The sequence below is a fragment of the Pituophis catenifer genome, unplaced genomic scaffold, assembly GCF_029215685.1.
Source record: "Pituophis catenifer annectens isolate HBS135680 unplaced genomic scaffold, rPitCat1.0.hap2 SCAF_15, whole genome shotgun sequence".
Taxonomy (NCBI): Eukaryota; Metazoa; Chordata; class Lepidosauria; order Squamata; family Colubridae; genus Pituophis; species Pituophis catenifer.
The window spans coordinates 13,067,815-13,083,346 of NW_027256895.1; the positions used below are offsets into that span (position 1 = coordinate 13,067,815).

At 46.3% G+C, this 15,532-nt stretch overlaps 1 protein-coding gene across 1 annotated transcript in view; it reads left to right on the forward strand.

The window, feature by feature from the left end:
• CHD8 (chromodomain helicase DNA binding protein 8) overlaps positions 1 to 15,532 on the forward strand; it is a 141,131-nt gene that overhangs the window by 91,453 nt on the left and 34,146 nt on the right. Inside the window, exons 20-25 of the mRNA XM_070954471.1 lie at positions 2,390 to 2,585; positions 3,779 to 3,946; positions 5,877 to 6,056; positions 6,223 to 6,333; positions 12,546 to 12,757; positions 14,604 to 14,803. Coding sequence (XP_070810572.1) covers positions 2,390 to 2,585; positions 3,779 to 3,946; positions 5,877 to 6,056; positions 6,223 to 6,333; positions 12,546 to 12,757; positions 14,604 to 14,803 — 1,067 coding nt within the window. The remainder of the gene's footprint in view (positions 1 to 2,389; positions 2,586 to 3,778; positions 3,947 to 5,876; positions 6,057 to 6,222; positions 6,334 to 12,545; positions 12,758 to 14,603; positions 14,804 to 15,532) is intronic.

A 15,532-nucleotide genomic window follows, 5' to 3' on the forward strand; every position in this document is an offset into this window, starting at 1 on the left:
TTAATTTGGCCCCAGTTTAAAATGACAAACCAATTAAAAATATTCCACAACCTTATTTCATTGATGCGGTAACATTCATGATTTCACAATCAGCATTATCCTCTTCGCTAAGAATCTTGCATTGCATCCTCTACAATTCTTAATAGTGCGATTATCTTCAAAACGGACAACTTCTTAAAATCCGTGCAGTTATAACCTACCAAAACATCACAGCCACGGAAGGATTTAGAATCACAAATAGAATGACAAATAGAATCACAGAGTTGGAAGGGACCTTGGAGGTCTTCTAGTCCAACCCTCTGTTTAGGCAGGAAGTCTTATTTCAGATAAATAGTTGTCCAATCTCTTCTTAAAAACTCCAGTGTTGAAGCATTCACAACTTCTGGAGGGAAGTTGTTCCATTGATTAATTGTTCTGTCAGGAAATGTCTTCTTAGTTCCAGGTTGCTTCTCTCCTTGATTAGTTTCCACCCATTGCTTCTTGTCCTGCCTTCTGGTGCTTTGGAAAATAGCTTGACTCCCTCTTCTTTGTGGCAGCCCCTCAAATATTGGAACACAGCTATCATGTCATCCCTAGTCCTTCTTTTCATTAAACTAGACATACCCAGTTCCAGCAACCGTTCTTTATATGTTTTAGCCTCCAGTACCCTAATCATTTTTGTTGCTCTTCTCTGCACTTTCTAGAGTCTCAACATCTTTTTTTTACATTGTGGCGACCAAAACTGGATGCAGTATTCCAAGTGTGGCCTTACCAAGGCATTATCAAGTGGTAGTAACACTTCACGTGATCTTGATTCTATCCCTCTGTTTTTATGCAGCCTAGAACTGTGTTGGCTTTTTTGGCAGCTGCAGCACACCGTTGGCTCATATTTAAATGGTTGTCCACTAGGACTCCAAGATCCCTCTCACAGTTACTACTATTGAGCAAGGTACCACATATACATATACGATATGTATGTTGAGGAATTCGCAGAGCAACCCTAGAGTAGCAAGAGTGTGCACATGAAAGCGACTGAGAGCAGTTGCAAATAATCACAGCCAACACACAGAGTTGTGTTTACTTTTAGGAAATGGCAATAAGGCACAGTCCAATAAACAGTCCAGGTCATACACAGATAAAGCAGTAGATAGTAAACAATAGTCCAGGGATATTCCAATAACAAAGTCTTCTTACCAGTCGTTGTAGTCATACACAATAAACAGTTGCAAACAGTAGCAAACCCAGCAAATAGCAGTAACGATCAATAATGGTCAGCAAAGATCAGCAGAGAGTAGCAGAGAGAGACTAACCATGTTTCAAGCTCCCTCTTAAGGACATTGGCTACAGAGCTAACCAATCAGGACACAGTATGATGCAATACAGCAGTACAGTCTTAAAGCTATATTGAGGTTTATATATTGCCAACCCAACAAGTTAGTAAATTATCATTTCCTAACAATATATTTAATGTGTTCGGGTAGAGCTGGCGGCATTTAAACGGGCGAAGTTAAGTGTTGTGCAAGTTCTTTTTTTTTTTTATTGCAAAAGTTTTACAATTACATTTTCACCCCTTTATCCTCCCCCACCACCACCCCCAAACTTCCAAACCTCCCTAACCCTCCCTAACCCTCCCCTCCCCCCAGACTTCCCTATACTCATAACTGATAAAAAAAGATAAAAAAAAACACACAAAAAAACCCCTTAATATGACACTTATGTAAAAAAAAAACTTGAACCCCTCCCTCCCCTGTATAGTTTTTCTTTTTACCCTTATTACCTTAAAATATTTCTAATACATTATTTTCAAATAAAAGCTATTTGATACTTTCTAGTTTGATATTTGTTCTGAACATATTCTATCCACCTTTTCCATTCCCATTCATAAGTCTCTTGTGAACAGTCTTTTAAGTATGCTGAAATCTTCGCCATCTCTGCAAAACTGGCCATCTTCAGAGTCCATTCCTCAATAGTGGGCAAAGCTTCATTTTTCCAATATTTACCTATCAACAATCTTGCTGCTGTTATCATATACAATATCAGTTTTATCTCACCCGATGTAAAACCCTTAACTATACCCAATAAAAACAATTGTGGAGAGAATTGAATTTTTTTCTTCAAAACATTCTGCATGACCCACCAAATTTTTATCCAAAAGGCCTTAACTTTCCTACAGGTCCACCAAACATGATAATACGTAGCATCCAAACATTCGCATCTCCAACAACTTGTGCAAGTTCTTCATACAGATCCATTGTTACAGCATTCATTCAGAATTTGTGGTAGCCAGGTTTTTCCTTTTTTCCGGTCGAATTAGAGGCCCGTGGGCGATGGCGGTGAAGACAGATGGGTTCAGATGTTGACGCCGGTGTCGCGGGCTGATTTTACAGCATCGTGTCTCTTTCCTGCGCAGGTATCTCTACGAGCGCATTGATGGGCGGGTGCGTGGCAATCTGCGGCAGGCCGCCATCGACCGCTTTAGCAAGCCTGATTCGGATCGCTTCGTGTTCCTTCTCTGCACCCGGGCGGGAGGTCTAGGGATCAACCTCACAGCTGCTGATACCTGCATAATTTTCGACTCGGACTGGAATCCTCAAAACGACTTGCAGGTACTGTTGGGGTCTCCGGGATGGCTGGCGAATCAGAACGACGGTAGCCAGAAACGTGAGGATTGAAATATTAGGTTCTGCTAAGATTTCATTTGTCTGAAATAACAATACCACTTAGACTACGGGTGTCAAACTCAAGGGCCGTGGGCCGGATCTGGCCCACAGTGTGCTTAGATCTGTCCCGCGAAATATCGGTCTGTGATGCCTCTGCCAGCGGCCCTCCCGAGCTCCATTTTCTCTGGCAGAGAGTTGGCAGGAGGCCATTGCAGCCGAAATGGAGCTTGGGAGCCCATTTTCACTGGCAGAGCCCTCGGGCCGCTACAGGTGCCCCCCCAACATGAGTGACATCAAGCTGGGTGGCCATGCCCACCTTCCCCCCCCCCGGGCCCAAGATCAAAGAACAATCCTGATGCGGCCCTCAATGAAATCGAGTTTGCCACCCCTGATTTAGTGGCCAAATTGTGGAAACCTTTTGGGAAAAGTGTATTTTCTAAAACTAGCTAATAACACCACTTTTTTTTTTTTTTTGAGTAGTACCATAAAATTATATATGAATGGAAAGATAATTTAATTAACAATGTAAAGCAATAACTTTTATGAAGGATTTGCTATTAGAATAGCAGTTACAGTATAAAGAAGAAAAGTGAAACACGTAGAAAAAAATGAGATGTACAAAAATGATCATTATAGAAAAAACGAGATGTACAAAAATTATCACCATGTCAGTTAATACTTAGTTGGGTAACCTTTAGCATGAATTAACGGCCTTATAACGTCTTCCCATGGAGTGAACCAAGTCTTTTAGTTCTGCAGCTATTATCATGTGAAACCAAGATTGAATGATGGCTTCTATTAACTGGGTTTTATCACTGGCTGACTAACAAGTTTCTTTAGTCGGCTCCATAGATTTTTCAATTGGGTTAAGGTCTGAGCTATTCCCAGGCCATTCCAGCAGTGGAATATGATTATCTTGAAAAATATGATTATGATTACATAATCATAAATATGATTATCCAAAAAAAATAAAATAAATGGTGTTGTTAGCCATCAAACCTCAAAAATACACTTTTCCCAAATGTTTTCCACAATTTTGGCCACAACTGTATACTGCTGTATGTACCAATTGTTGTGTCTCTTCTTGGTTTGAAGGACGCTTGTAGGCTTCATTTTGCTCCCCTGTTCCCCTCCTCCAGGCGCAAGCTCGCTGCCACCGCATCGGACAGAGCAAGGCTGTGAAAGTTTACCGCCTCATCACTCGGAATTCCTACGAGCGGGAGATGTTTGACAAAGCCAGCCTCAAGCTAGGGCTGGACAAGGCTGTTCTGCAGTCTATGAGCGGACGAGAAGGGAGCATCACTGGGGTAAGTGCTTGCAGCCTTGGGCGAGAACAGGAAGCTGCGGGAGAGAGCAAAAGAAGATGATCGTGGTGGAGGAGATAAGCCAGATCCCTCCCAAGAAGCACGGGGGAAGCCCAAAACAAATAACGTTAGGAAGTACAGGCAATTCTCGACTTAACAACAGTTCATTTAGTGACCATTCAAAGTTGCAACGGCACTGAAAAAATGTGACTTAACGACCATTTTTCACACTTAGGACCATTGTGGCATCTCCATGATCATGTGATCAAAAAAAAAAAAATTCAGCCGCTTGGCATCTGACTCATATTTATGACAATTGCAGTGTCCCGGGGTTATGTGATTCCCTTTTTGAGACCTTCCGACAAGCAAGGTCATTGGGGAACACCAGATTTGCTTCAATAACCCGTGTGACTAATTTAAACAACTGCAATGATTCAGTTAACCACCGTGGCAAGAAAGGTCGTAAAAATGAGGCAAAATTCCCATAAGAAACATCTCACTTAGCAACTGAAATTTTGGGCTCCGTTGTGGTCGTAAGTCGAGGACCGCCTGTATTCCTTCGCAGGAAGGGTGGTGGAAGCTTGGAAGCAACTTCCAGAAGAAATAGTGGGTTAGTCATCAGGGACATGCTTGGGAGAAACATATGTCTGTCATCTGACAATTTTTTTTTAATTGTTATAATTTGCTACTATTGCAGTAATTATGATTCTTTGTTTAATTGATTTGATTGATTGATTGATTGATTAGAAAAAAAAAGACTCAAAGGGCAGAATCGATCGACAACTAGGTCTTTTTCTGCCGTCATTTTTCTACCCTGTTTCCCTGAAAATAGGACCCAACTGGAAAATAAGTCCTAGGATGATTTTTCAGGATGCTCGTAATATAAGCCCTACCCCAAAAATAAGCCCCAGTTAAGATCGCCAATCAGATAGATGCATTTAGTACCGTATCTCCCCCAAAATAAGACCTAACCAGAAAATAAGCCCTAATATGTCTTTTATAGCAAAAATTAATATAAGACCCGGTCTTATTTTCAGGGAAACACGTCTGTCTGTCTGTCTGTGTCTGTCTGTCTGTCTATCTATCTATCTATCTATCTATCTATCTCTGCCTTGCTCTTCCCACAGAACTCTTTCCATGGGGAAAATATTCTGTCAGCCAGGAGTCTCCTCCCCTTTTGCCCCAACTCCCCACGAGCAGAAGCTACTACTCTGAAATACAGTCCTCAAACTTACAACTATCTATCTATCGATCGATCGATCGATCGATCGATCTCTAATGTCTATATGTCTTTATGTCTATATCTTTCTCTGCCTTGCTTTTCCCCACAGAACTCTTTCCATGCGGAAAATATTCTGTCAGCCAGGAGTCTCTCTCTGTCTGTCTGTCTCTCTCTCTGTCCCCCCCCCCTCTCATGTCTCTATGTCTCTATATTTATATCTTATCTATCTCTGCCTTGCTCTTCCCCACAGAACTCTTTCCATGGGGAAAATATTCTGTTAGCCAGGAGTTTCCTCCCCTTTTGCCCCAACTCCCCACGAGCAGAAGCTACTACTCTGAAATACAGTCCTCAAACTTACGACCACACTTGAGACCCAACCGGAAAATAAGACCTAGCACGATTTTTCAGGATGCTCGTAATATAAGCCCTACCCCCAAAATAAGATTGTCAGCCAGATGGGTGCATTTAGTACCGGACTTTCCCCAAAATAAGACCTAACCAGAAAATAAGCCCTAATGGCGTCTTTTGGAGCAAAAATTAATATAGGACCCGGTCTTATTTTTGGGGAAACATGGTACATTTTTATGTATTTCTTCAAAAGTCTTTTGATTGCACAGCTGGCCTTTCCTGTGTTGCTCCTAACTCTGGTATAACCAAAACAGAAGAGGAAAAAATGATAATATTTTCTTCCTTCCCCTCCCCACCCCACAGATTCAGCAGTTTTCGAAGAAAGAGATCGAGGATTTGCTACGCAAAGGGGCCTATGCCGCCATTATGGAAGAGGATGACGAAGGGTCTAAATTCTGTGAAGAAGACATTGACCAGATCCTTCTTCGGCGTACCACCACCATCACCATCGAGAGTGAAGGGAAAGGGTCCACTTTTGCCAAGGTATCCTTATTCCCTAATTTTTATTCCCTAATTTGCACCACAATTCTGGTTGGTTGTACAAACTTAACAGAAAAGTATGCACATGGAGAGCGTGCATGAAGTCTGCTTTACAGTAAACCTGCCACTTACACGGTCTTCCTTTGTTTTGCCTCGTCTCCTTTCCCAGGCGAGTTTTGTGGCCTCTGAAAACAGGACAGACATCGCTCTGGATGACCCCAACTTCTGGCAGAAATGGGCCAAGAAAGCAGACTTAGACCTGGATCTCCTGAATAGTAAGGTGTGTTGAATCTTTCTTGTTATAATGAATTAGACTTTGGAGTTGGGGAAATAAATAAACCAATTTGCTTTGTTTAAAATACCCATTTACAATATCCGCAACGAACCTTCTGATTCCCTTATTAGGAGCGCCAGCAGCCCCAGCAAGAAGTCTCTGTCTCTCAAACAGCAGGCTAACAAGTCTGTCCAGCAGGGAGATGAATAGTTGTCTGCCACACTTATTCATCTCCGTCTCCTGCCTTTTATCCCCAGAGTTAGGGTGGGGCTTCACTAGCAGCAATGGGTCTTCTGTCCCAGGATCAGCCCATAGATTTCCACTGCTCTCCTCTCCTCTGCATTCTGCGTATCCGCACTGGACCCAGCTGTTCCTCCTCTTCCTCATCAGCCACCTCCAGACCTGGGAGCTGTTGACTCTCCATCTGAGGGCTGATGGACAGCCCAGGCTCCACCTCTGTCTCTATCTCTGACATCTCCATTCTCTCTTCCCCCTCGGAGCTCTCAGGTTGCCTTAATGCTGACCCTGACTCCCACACCGCCGCCTCATCTGATTTGGCTGCTTGGAGGGGCTGGCAGCCGACAGGCCATAACAAGAGGTCTCCAAACTTGGCAACTTTAACACTTGTGGACTTAAGTCGCCAAGTTTTGAGACCCCCCCTAAACAAGAATATGGACCGTGGACTGTTTAACAAGAAAAAAGCTGAATTATCATAGTTGGATGCTTTATTTATTTTTATAAAATAATTTTTATTCAACATTTTTAACCTTTAAAATCCCAATTACACTATTACAGCTTTCTGTTATCGGAATTTTTTCTTAATTTCAGCTTATCTACAGGCCTATTGTTTTATACGTATACATTCTTATTTCATAGTTAGTTATCTTTCTACTGTATACAATATTTACATGTCTACTACACTCTAAAATATAGATTTTATCCGTTTATTATCTATTTCTGTACATTTTTTTTTTTTTTAATTTGATTTATATGCCGCCCTTCTCCGAAGACTCAGGGCGGCTTACAATGTGCTCAGCAATAGCCTTCATCCTTTTTGTATATTTATACAAAGTCAGCTTATTGCCCCCACAAATGGGTCCTCAATTTACCTACCTTAGAAAGGATGGAAGGCTGAGTCAACCTTGAGCCTTGGCGAGATTCGAACCCTGCAGTAATTGCAGGCAGCTGGTCTTAAGCAGCTTAATAACAGGGTGCCTTAAACCCTTGTACTACCAAGGCTCCTTTCACTATACGTTAATTTTAGACTTCTTTTCAAGCCAGTTATACCACCTATTCCACGTCTCATAATACACCGTTTCCTCTCTGTCCCTTAATTCCATCGTTAATTAATTCCATCGTGGGTTTGGGGGTTAACCCACGGGGGGAGGGGTCCGGCCCAGCTGTTAGTGGGGCCACGGAGGGTGCAGATTCCGGGGGTAAGGGGGACATCAGAGTCCATTCTGTCGAGGGCTTTTCTATCAATGTGTTGAGTGGGAGGGGCAGATATGGTGGGAGCAGGGGGCCGCATCATGTAGTGGGGGCGCGCACTCGCTATCTTCGAGCGGTGGCACGCCCCGGTCCCCATAGCCCTTCTCGTATCCCAGGCTGTTCAGACTCTCAGGGCCCGAGCCTTCGGCTGCTGTCGTGCAATGCCAGGTCCGTGGTAAATAAAGCCCCCCTCATTTGCGATCTTATTCAGGAGGGGGGAGCGGACCTGGCAGGTATTACGGAGACCTGGTTGGGCCATGAGGGGGGGGTTCCCCTCGTGGATATGTGCCCACCAGGTTTCCGAGCATTCCATCAGCCGAGAGCTCAGGGCAGGGGCGGGGGGGGGTGGCGGTTATTATAAAGGAAAGTCTTGATCCGAGGGAGACCACTGTTCCACAGATAGCCGGATGTGAGTCCCTTTTTGTGAGGTGGGGTCGTGGAGTACAGATGGGCTTGTTGATCACGTACCTGGCTCCCTGCCGCGTGGCAACGGCCCTGCTCGAGCTGCTCAACGTCATAGCTGAGGTGGCGGTTGGTACCCCCAGACTTCTAGTCATGGGGGATTTCAACCTGCCATCTGTCGGCGAAACGTCTGAGGTGGCTCGAGAGTTCATGGCTTCCATGACGGCCATGGACCTTACTCAGTTAATTCATGACCCCACTCACACGGGTGGACACACTCTGGACTTAGTTTTTGTCTCTGGTCAGTGGTTGAGTGGCCTTGATACAGGGGATATAGTCATCGAACCCTTGTCATGGTCTGACCACTCGCTCCTTCGACTGGACTTTCTAACCGCTGCACCCCGCCGCAGGGAGGCGGGACCGACCAGGTGGTTCCGCCCCAGGCGCCTGATGGACCCTGATAGGTTCCAGATGGAGCTTGGGCCATTTCCTGAGACTCTGGCTCATGACTCGACTGAGGACCTGGTGGCCGCCTGGGATAGTGCGGCTGCCGGGGCCTTGGACCGTGTCGTGCCTTTGCGGCCTCTGACCCGGCACCGAACTCACCTAGCTCCTTGGTTCTCCGAGGAGCTCAGGGAGATGAAGCGCCGGAAAAGACGCCTGGAGAGTAGTTGGAGGACCAGTCGCTCCGAATCCGACCGAACACTGGTGAGGTCTCATATTAAGACCTACCTAGTGGCGATAAAAGTGGCGAAATCCAGTTATTTTGCCGCTCTTATCGCGTCATCAGATAATCGCCCGGCCGCCCTGTTTAGGGTGACCCGCTCCCTCCTCCATCTGGAAGCGCGGGATGACCCCTTGCAGGGCCGAGCCGAGGACTTTGTGCAGTATCTGTATGACAAAATCGCTCAGATTCGGGAAGGACTGGCCTCTGACTGGGTATGTCCGGACGGGATGACTGAGGCAGGTCTTGAGAGTGTTATCTGGGGGGAGTTCGATCCTGTGGCTCCCGAGGACATGGACAGGGTCCTGGGACGGCTGAACGCGACCACATGTTTATTGGACCCGTGTCCCTCCTGGTTGGTACTGGCTTCCCAGGAGGTGACACGAGGCTGGCTCCAGAAGATTGTTAACGCTTCTTTGAGTGAGGGGGTCCTGCCGGCCGCTTTGAAAGAAGCGGTTGTGAGGCCCCTCCTCAAGAAGCCCTCTCTGGATCCGGCTGTTTTGGCTAACTATCGTCCAGTCTCCAACCTTCGCTTTGTTGCGAAGGTTGTTGAGAGTGTGGTGGCGCAACAGCTTCCCCGGTACCTGGATGAAGCTGTCTATCTAGACCCGCTCCAGTCCGGCTTCCGGCCTGGGCACAGCACGGAAACGGCATTGGTCGCGTTGGTGGATGATCTCTGGAGGGCTCGGGATAGGGGTTGCTCCTCTATCCTGGTCCTGTTAGACCTCTCAGCGGCTTTTGATACCATCGACCATGGTATCATGTTGCACCGGTTGGCGGGGTTGGGGGTGGGGGGCACCGTTCTGCGGTGGTTCTCCTCCTACCTCTCTGACCGGTCGCAATCTGTGTTGACGGGGGGGGCAGCGGTCGACCCCGAGGCACCTTGCTTGTGGGGTGCCACAAGGGTCGGTCCTCTCGCCCCTTCTGTTCAACATTTATGTAAAGCCGCTGGGTGAGATCATCCGTGGCTTTGGGGTGGAGTTCCATCAGTACGCTGATGACACCCAGCTGTACATCTCCACCCCAGGCCACCCCAACGATGCCCTTGAAGTGATGTCCCAGTGCCTGGAGGCCGTGCGGGCCTGGATGGGGAGAAACAGGCTCCGACTCAACCCCTCCAAGACCGAGTGGCTGTGGCTTCCAGCGTCCCGATATAGCCAGCTGACGCCATCGCTGGCTATTGGGGGCGAATCACTCGCCCCCACGGAGAGGGCTCGCAACTTGGGCGTCCTCCTGGACGCACGGCTGTCTTTAGAAGATCATTTGACGGCCGTGGCCAGGGGGGCTTTTTATCAGGTTCGCCTGATACGCCAGCTGCGCCCCTTTCTAGATCGGGACTCTCTACGCACAGTCACTCAGGCACTAGTCATTTCCCGCCTGGACTACTGCAACGCTCTCTACATGGGGCTCCCCCTGGGGTGCACCCGGAGGCTCCAGCTGGTCCAGAATGCGGCCGCGCGGGGGATTATGGGGGCGACGAGGCCCTCCCATGTGACACCTCTCCTGCGCGAGCTGCACTGGCTCCCAGTGGTCTTCCGGGTGCGCTTCAAGGTGTTGGTGACCACCTTTAAAGCGCTCCATGGCTTAGGGCCGGGGTATTTACGAGACCACCTTCTGCCACCAATAGCCTCCCACCGGCCAGTACGCTCGCACAGAGTGGGCCTCCTCAGGGTGCCGTCCGCCAGACAATGTCGGCTGGCGACCCCCAGGGGGAGAGCCTTCTCTGTGACGGCGCCCACCCTCTGGAACAACCTTCCCCCAGAGTTACGTATAATAACAGACCTCCGGATTTTTCGTCGGGCCCTGAAAACCTATTTATTTCAACAAGCTGGGCTGGCCTGAGTTAAATTTTAAATTGATTTTAAATTGGGTTATCTTAATTTCGGCCATAATATTTAATTATTTTAATACTGTTCTTAAATTTTGTACGCTTTGCTTTTATCTTGGCTGTGCACCGCCCTGAGTCCTATTTGGAGAAGGGCGGTATAGAAATTTAATTAATAATAAATAAAAATAATAAATAAATTTGTCCATTTCTGCGTATTCTAGCACCTTTTTTATAATCATTGTGTTTGATGGAGTGTTTTCTTGCTTACAATTTTGGGCGAATGTAATTCTGGCTGCAGTGATTATATAGAGCATGATGTATTAAATTTCTTTGCTTATATTACCTTTTATTATACCCAAAAGGAATAACTGGCTTCATATCAATTTTTTGTTCAACAATTTCCTCCAGCCATTTTTTAATTTTTGTCCAATAATCCCTGGCTTTGGGACATGTCTACCACATGTGGTAGTAGGTCCCTTGTTGGTGGTTACATTTCCAGCAATTTGGTGGTCTATTGGGAAACATTTTGGCCAATCTCACCAGGGGTAAATGCCATCTATAAAACATTTTGTAGATGTTCTCCTTGTATGCGACCAACATTGTCATTTTATAATTTTCCCCCCAAATTTTTCCCGATGCTCCAATTCAATATTATACCCAAAATTTTTGGCCCAAATTATCATTGTTTCTTTCACAGTTGTCCCCTCCATTTTAAATTTAAGCAGGCAATTGTATGTTTTGGTAATCATTTTTTCATCCAGACCTGTTAATATTTTATCCAATTCTTGTTGCTCATTTTGAAACCTGTATTGTTCTGAATCTTTTTTTATATCTTGTTTAGATCTATAGGTACGGCCACCAGTCTATTTTAATTCCCTGTGTTTTTAGATCCTGATTTGATTTGAGTTTCCCTTGCCTATCTAATAGCTCTTTGTAAGTTACTATCCTGTTCAAGTCAATTAAGTTGGAGTAAATCATTGCTTCCATGGCTGATATCCATCTAGGCATTTTTGTATAAAAATTTCTTTTAATTTTCAGCCAAGTCTCTAATAAGGTATCTCTCACCTGGTGTGTCTGAAAATATTTATGGGCTTTATTCTTTCCCTCCCAAATAAAGGCATGCCATCCCCGCTGTAAGTCATGTCCTTCTATCATTAATATTCTTCTGTTTTTAAGAATTGTTCACTCTTTAAGCCATGCTACAGCTGCCGCCTGGTAATAGATTTCCCAGTCCGGGAGACCAAAGCCTCCTTTAGTTCTGGAATCCTGTAGGAGTTTTAATTTGATTCTAGCTTTTTTCCCCAACCAAATAAATTTTAGTGTTATTTTACTTAATTATTCCAAAATAAATTTCCCTAATTTTATGGGTACAAGTCTGGAATAGATATAGAATTTTTGGTAAGATGTTCATTTTTATGGTCTCAATTCTTCCAAATTGCGCAATTATCATGGTTGGGTGCTTTAATTTGCATTCCTATGCTGACTTGAACTTGGATTCCATGGTCTGAAAGGCCATTTCCAAGTCTTAAGATTCAGTGATGGAGAGAGGGCAGAAGTGAGAATTGTCCATGGAGGAATTGACAAATGTTCAGAGATCCAGAGGGAAATTGACACACGTTCAAAGATCTAGAGGGGAATTGACAAATGTTCAGAGATCCAGAGGGGAATTGACACACATTCAGAGATCCAGAGGGGAATTGACAAATATTCAGAGATCTAGAGAGGAATTGACACACATTCAGAGATCCAGAAGTTTTTTATCTCTGCTTCCTGCAGAACAACCTGGTGATTGACACGCCCCGGATCCGCAAGCAGACTCGCCACTTCAGTACCCTGAAGGACGACGACCTGGTTGAGTTCTCCGACTTGGAAAGCGACGATGACGACCGGCCGCGCTCCCGGCGCCACGACCGGCACCACCATCCCCTCCACCATTCGTACGGGCGCACCGACTGCTTCCAGGTGGAGAAACAACTGCTGGTCTATGGGTATGTGGCGTGGAGGGAGGCCTCACGAAAAGCAATGGGACGCGTGGAAAGGAGGATTATGGGGGTTGTAGGGGAGGATGGGGGTGTTTGTGCGGGTGTTTTGATCCAATTCCTTGTGGGAAGAAATGGGGTGGATTATCTTGGAAGCTTAGAATAGGAATAGAATAGAACAAAACAGAACCGTGATGGCGAACCCATGGCACGCATGCCAGAGGTGTCCCACAGAGCTCTCTCTGATGGCACGCAAGCTGTCACTCCAACTTAGCTCTGCTGTGCATGCGTACATGCCTTCCGCCGGCCAACTTGTCTTCAGGTCTCTGCCACGCATGCGCTGGGTGTGTGTGCATGCGGGGGATCTTCACATGGGGGGCAGGATGCATGCGGGGGGCCGTGTGCACATTTTGGGGGTGGGAAGCATGCGCGGGGCCTGCACACTCATTGCATTTTCAGGGTTTGGACACACACGCAAATTTTCACACATGTGTGCACACACTTTGGGCATTAGGTCCAGAAAAGATTAGCCATCACTGTAATAGAATAAGAAAGGGAACAGAACAGAATAGAAATTGTTAGAATTAGAAGAATTGGAATTAGAATAATTGGAAGGGACCTTGGACAAGTTCAACCCCCTGCTCAGGAAGGAAACCCTACACCGCTTCAGACAAATGGTTGTCCAATCTCTTCTTAAAAACTTCCAGTATTGGAGCATTCATAACTTCTGGAAGCAGGTCGTTCCATTGATAAATTGTTCTAACTGTCAGGAAATTTCTCCTTAGTTCTAGGTTGCTAGGTTATCGAGAGTCATCCCCTTTTGCAACCTTCGGACAAGCAAATGGGGAAGTCGGATTCACTTCACAGCCGTGTGGCTAAAATTAACAGCTGCCAGTGATCCCCTTAACAGTTTTGGCAAGAAAAGTCGCAAAATGGAACAAAACTCACTTAACAAATGTTTCACTTAGGAACAAAAATTTTGGGCTCAGTTGTAGTCGTAAGTCGAGGACTACCTGCCACCGTTTGCCGTCTTGAGTTATTTGTGAAAATAGTAAAAGGCGGGATGCAAATAAATCAGTTAAAAAATCATCCGTAAAATACTGTGTGTTCCTGTGCTCACCAAGAACACCTTGATTTCTACGGTAGATAGGGCTCCCCACAGTGGTGGGATTCTACCGGTTCAGACCGGTTCGGGCGAACCAGTAGCTCCAACAATCAGCTGGGAGCGAACCGGTTCGCCCCAATGATCAGATGGGCCCATCCGCCTGCCCGCGCTATTTTCCTACCTTTATCTCAGGGGTGAAATCCAGCAGGTTCTGGAGAACTGGTAGCGGAAATTTAGAGTAGTTAGGAGAACCAGCAAATACCACCTCTGGCTGGCCCCAGAGTGGGGTGGGAATGGAGATTTTGCAATATCCTTCCCCCAAGAGTGGGGAGGGAATGGGGATTTTGCAGTATCCTTCCCCTGCCACGCCCACCAAGCCATGCCATGCCCACCAAGCCACGCCCACAGAACCGGTAGTAAAAAAAATTGGATTTCACCACTGCTTTATCTCCTCAGCTGATTCGCGCGGCAGAGCTGATTGCCGCGCGAATCAGCTGTGTTACTCCTCCGAAGAAACCTGGAAGTGAAGATTTGTTCGAACCGCGCACGCACGAAGCACACAATCACCAAGCCGGTTGTTAAGCCGGGAATATCCCACCTCTGGCTCCCCACAGCGCTAGTACTGATGATGTTACCTAATTAGAGTAATGAAACATCTGCAAGAAGACAAGCCAGTTCAGAGAGCAGCGAGGACCCCCTCCCTATCCTTCTTAGCCATCTGAGCCATGTCTCTGTTGCTTTGCTTGGCAGCTGGGGCCGCTGGAGGGAGATCCTGTCGCACGGACGTTTCAAGCGGCGGATGTCCGAGCGTGACGTGGAGACCATCTGCCGCGCCATCCTGGTCTACTGCTTGATGCATTATCGGGGCGACGAGAACATCAAAGGATTCATCTGGGATCTCATCAGCCCGGTTGAGAACGGCAAAGCCAAGGAGCTTCAGAACCACTCGGGTAAGCAAGAGGGGAAGGGGCTCCTTTTATAGTGCTTAGAATAGCTTTATTGTCACTTTGAATGGACACTAATCGGCATACACTAAAATGAAATTCCGTTAGTTCACCACCTCCAATAAACATTACATAAACATGTCAAAATAAATGATGCATGTACCCACATATATTCTATGACACAGAGAAACCACAGTCTAGTTGGGATATATGCATGTACATGGCGAGAAAAATCTTGTGAGTTTATCAGACGGATGGCCTAGGGCAGGGGTGGGCAACTGTGGTCCTTTTACAACTTCTTCTCAGCTTGGCTGTCTCAGGAATTCTGGGAGTTGAAGTCCACGGGTTGTAAAAGGGCCCCAGTTGCCCACCCCTGGCCTAGGGAACAAAGCTGTTCCAGAATCAGGTAGTCCTGCTAGAAATACTTCGAAACCTCCTCCCAAAGGAAGAGCAACAGAAACAAACCATAAAGTGGGGGTGTGGGGCCGTTAACAGTGCTTCAAGCAACTAAGCACATAGCGTTTATAAGCAGCATCCTGAATGAGAGGAAGTGAGCTTCCTATATAATCTTCTCCGCTGTCCTCACCACTCTCTGTATGGGCTTTCTATCTGAGGCGCTGCGGCCACCAAACCAAACAGTGACACAGCTTGTTAAGACGCTCTCAATTGTGCCTCTCGTAAAAAAGTGGCCAGGACAGAAGGAGAAAGAGGTGCTCTATATCCCCTCTATTGGTG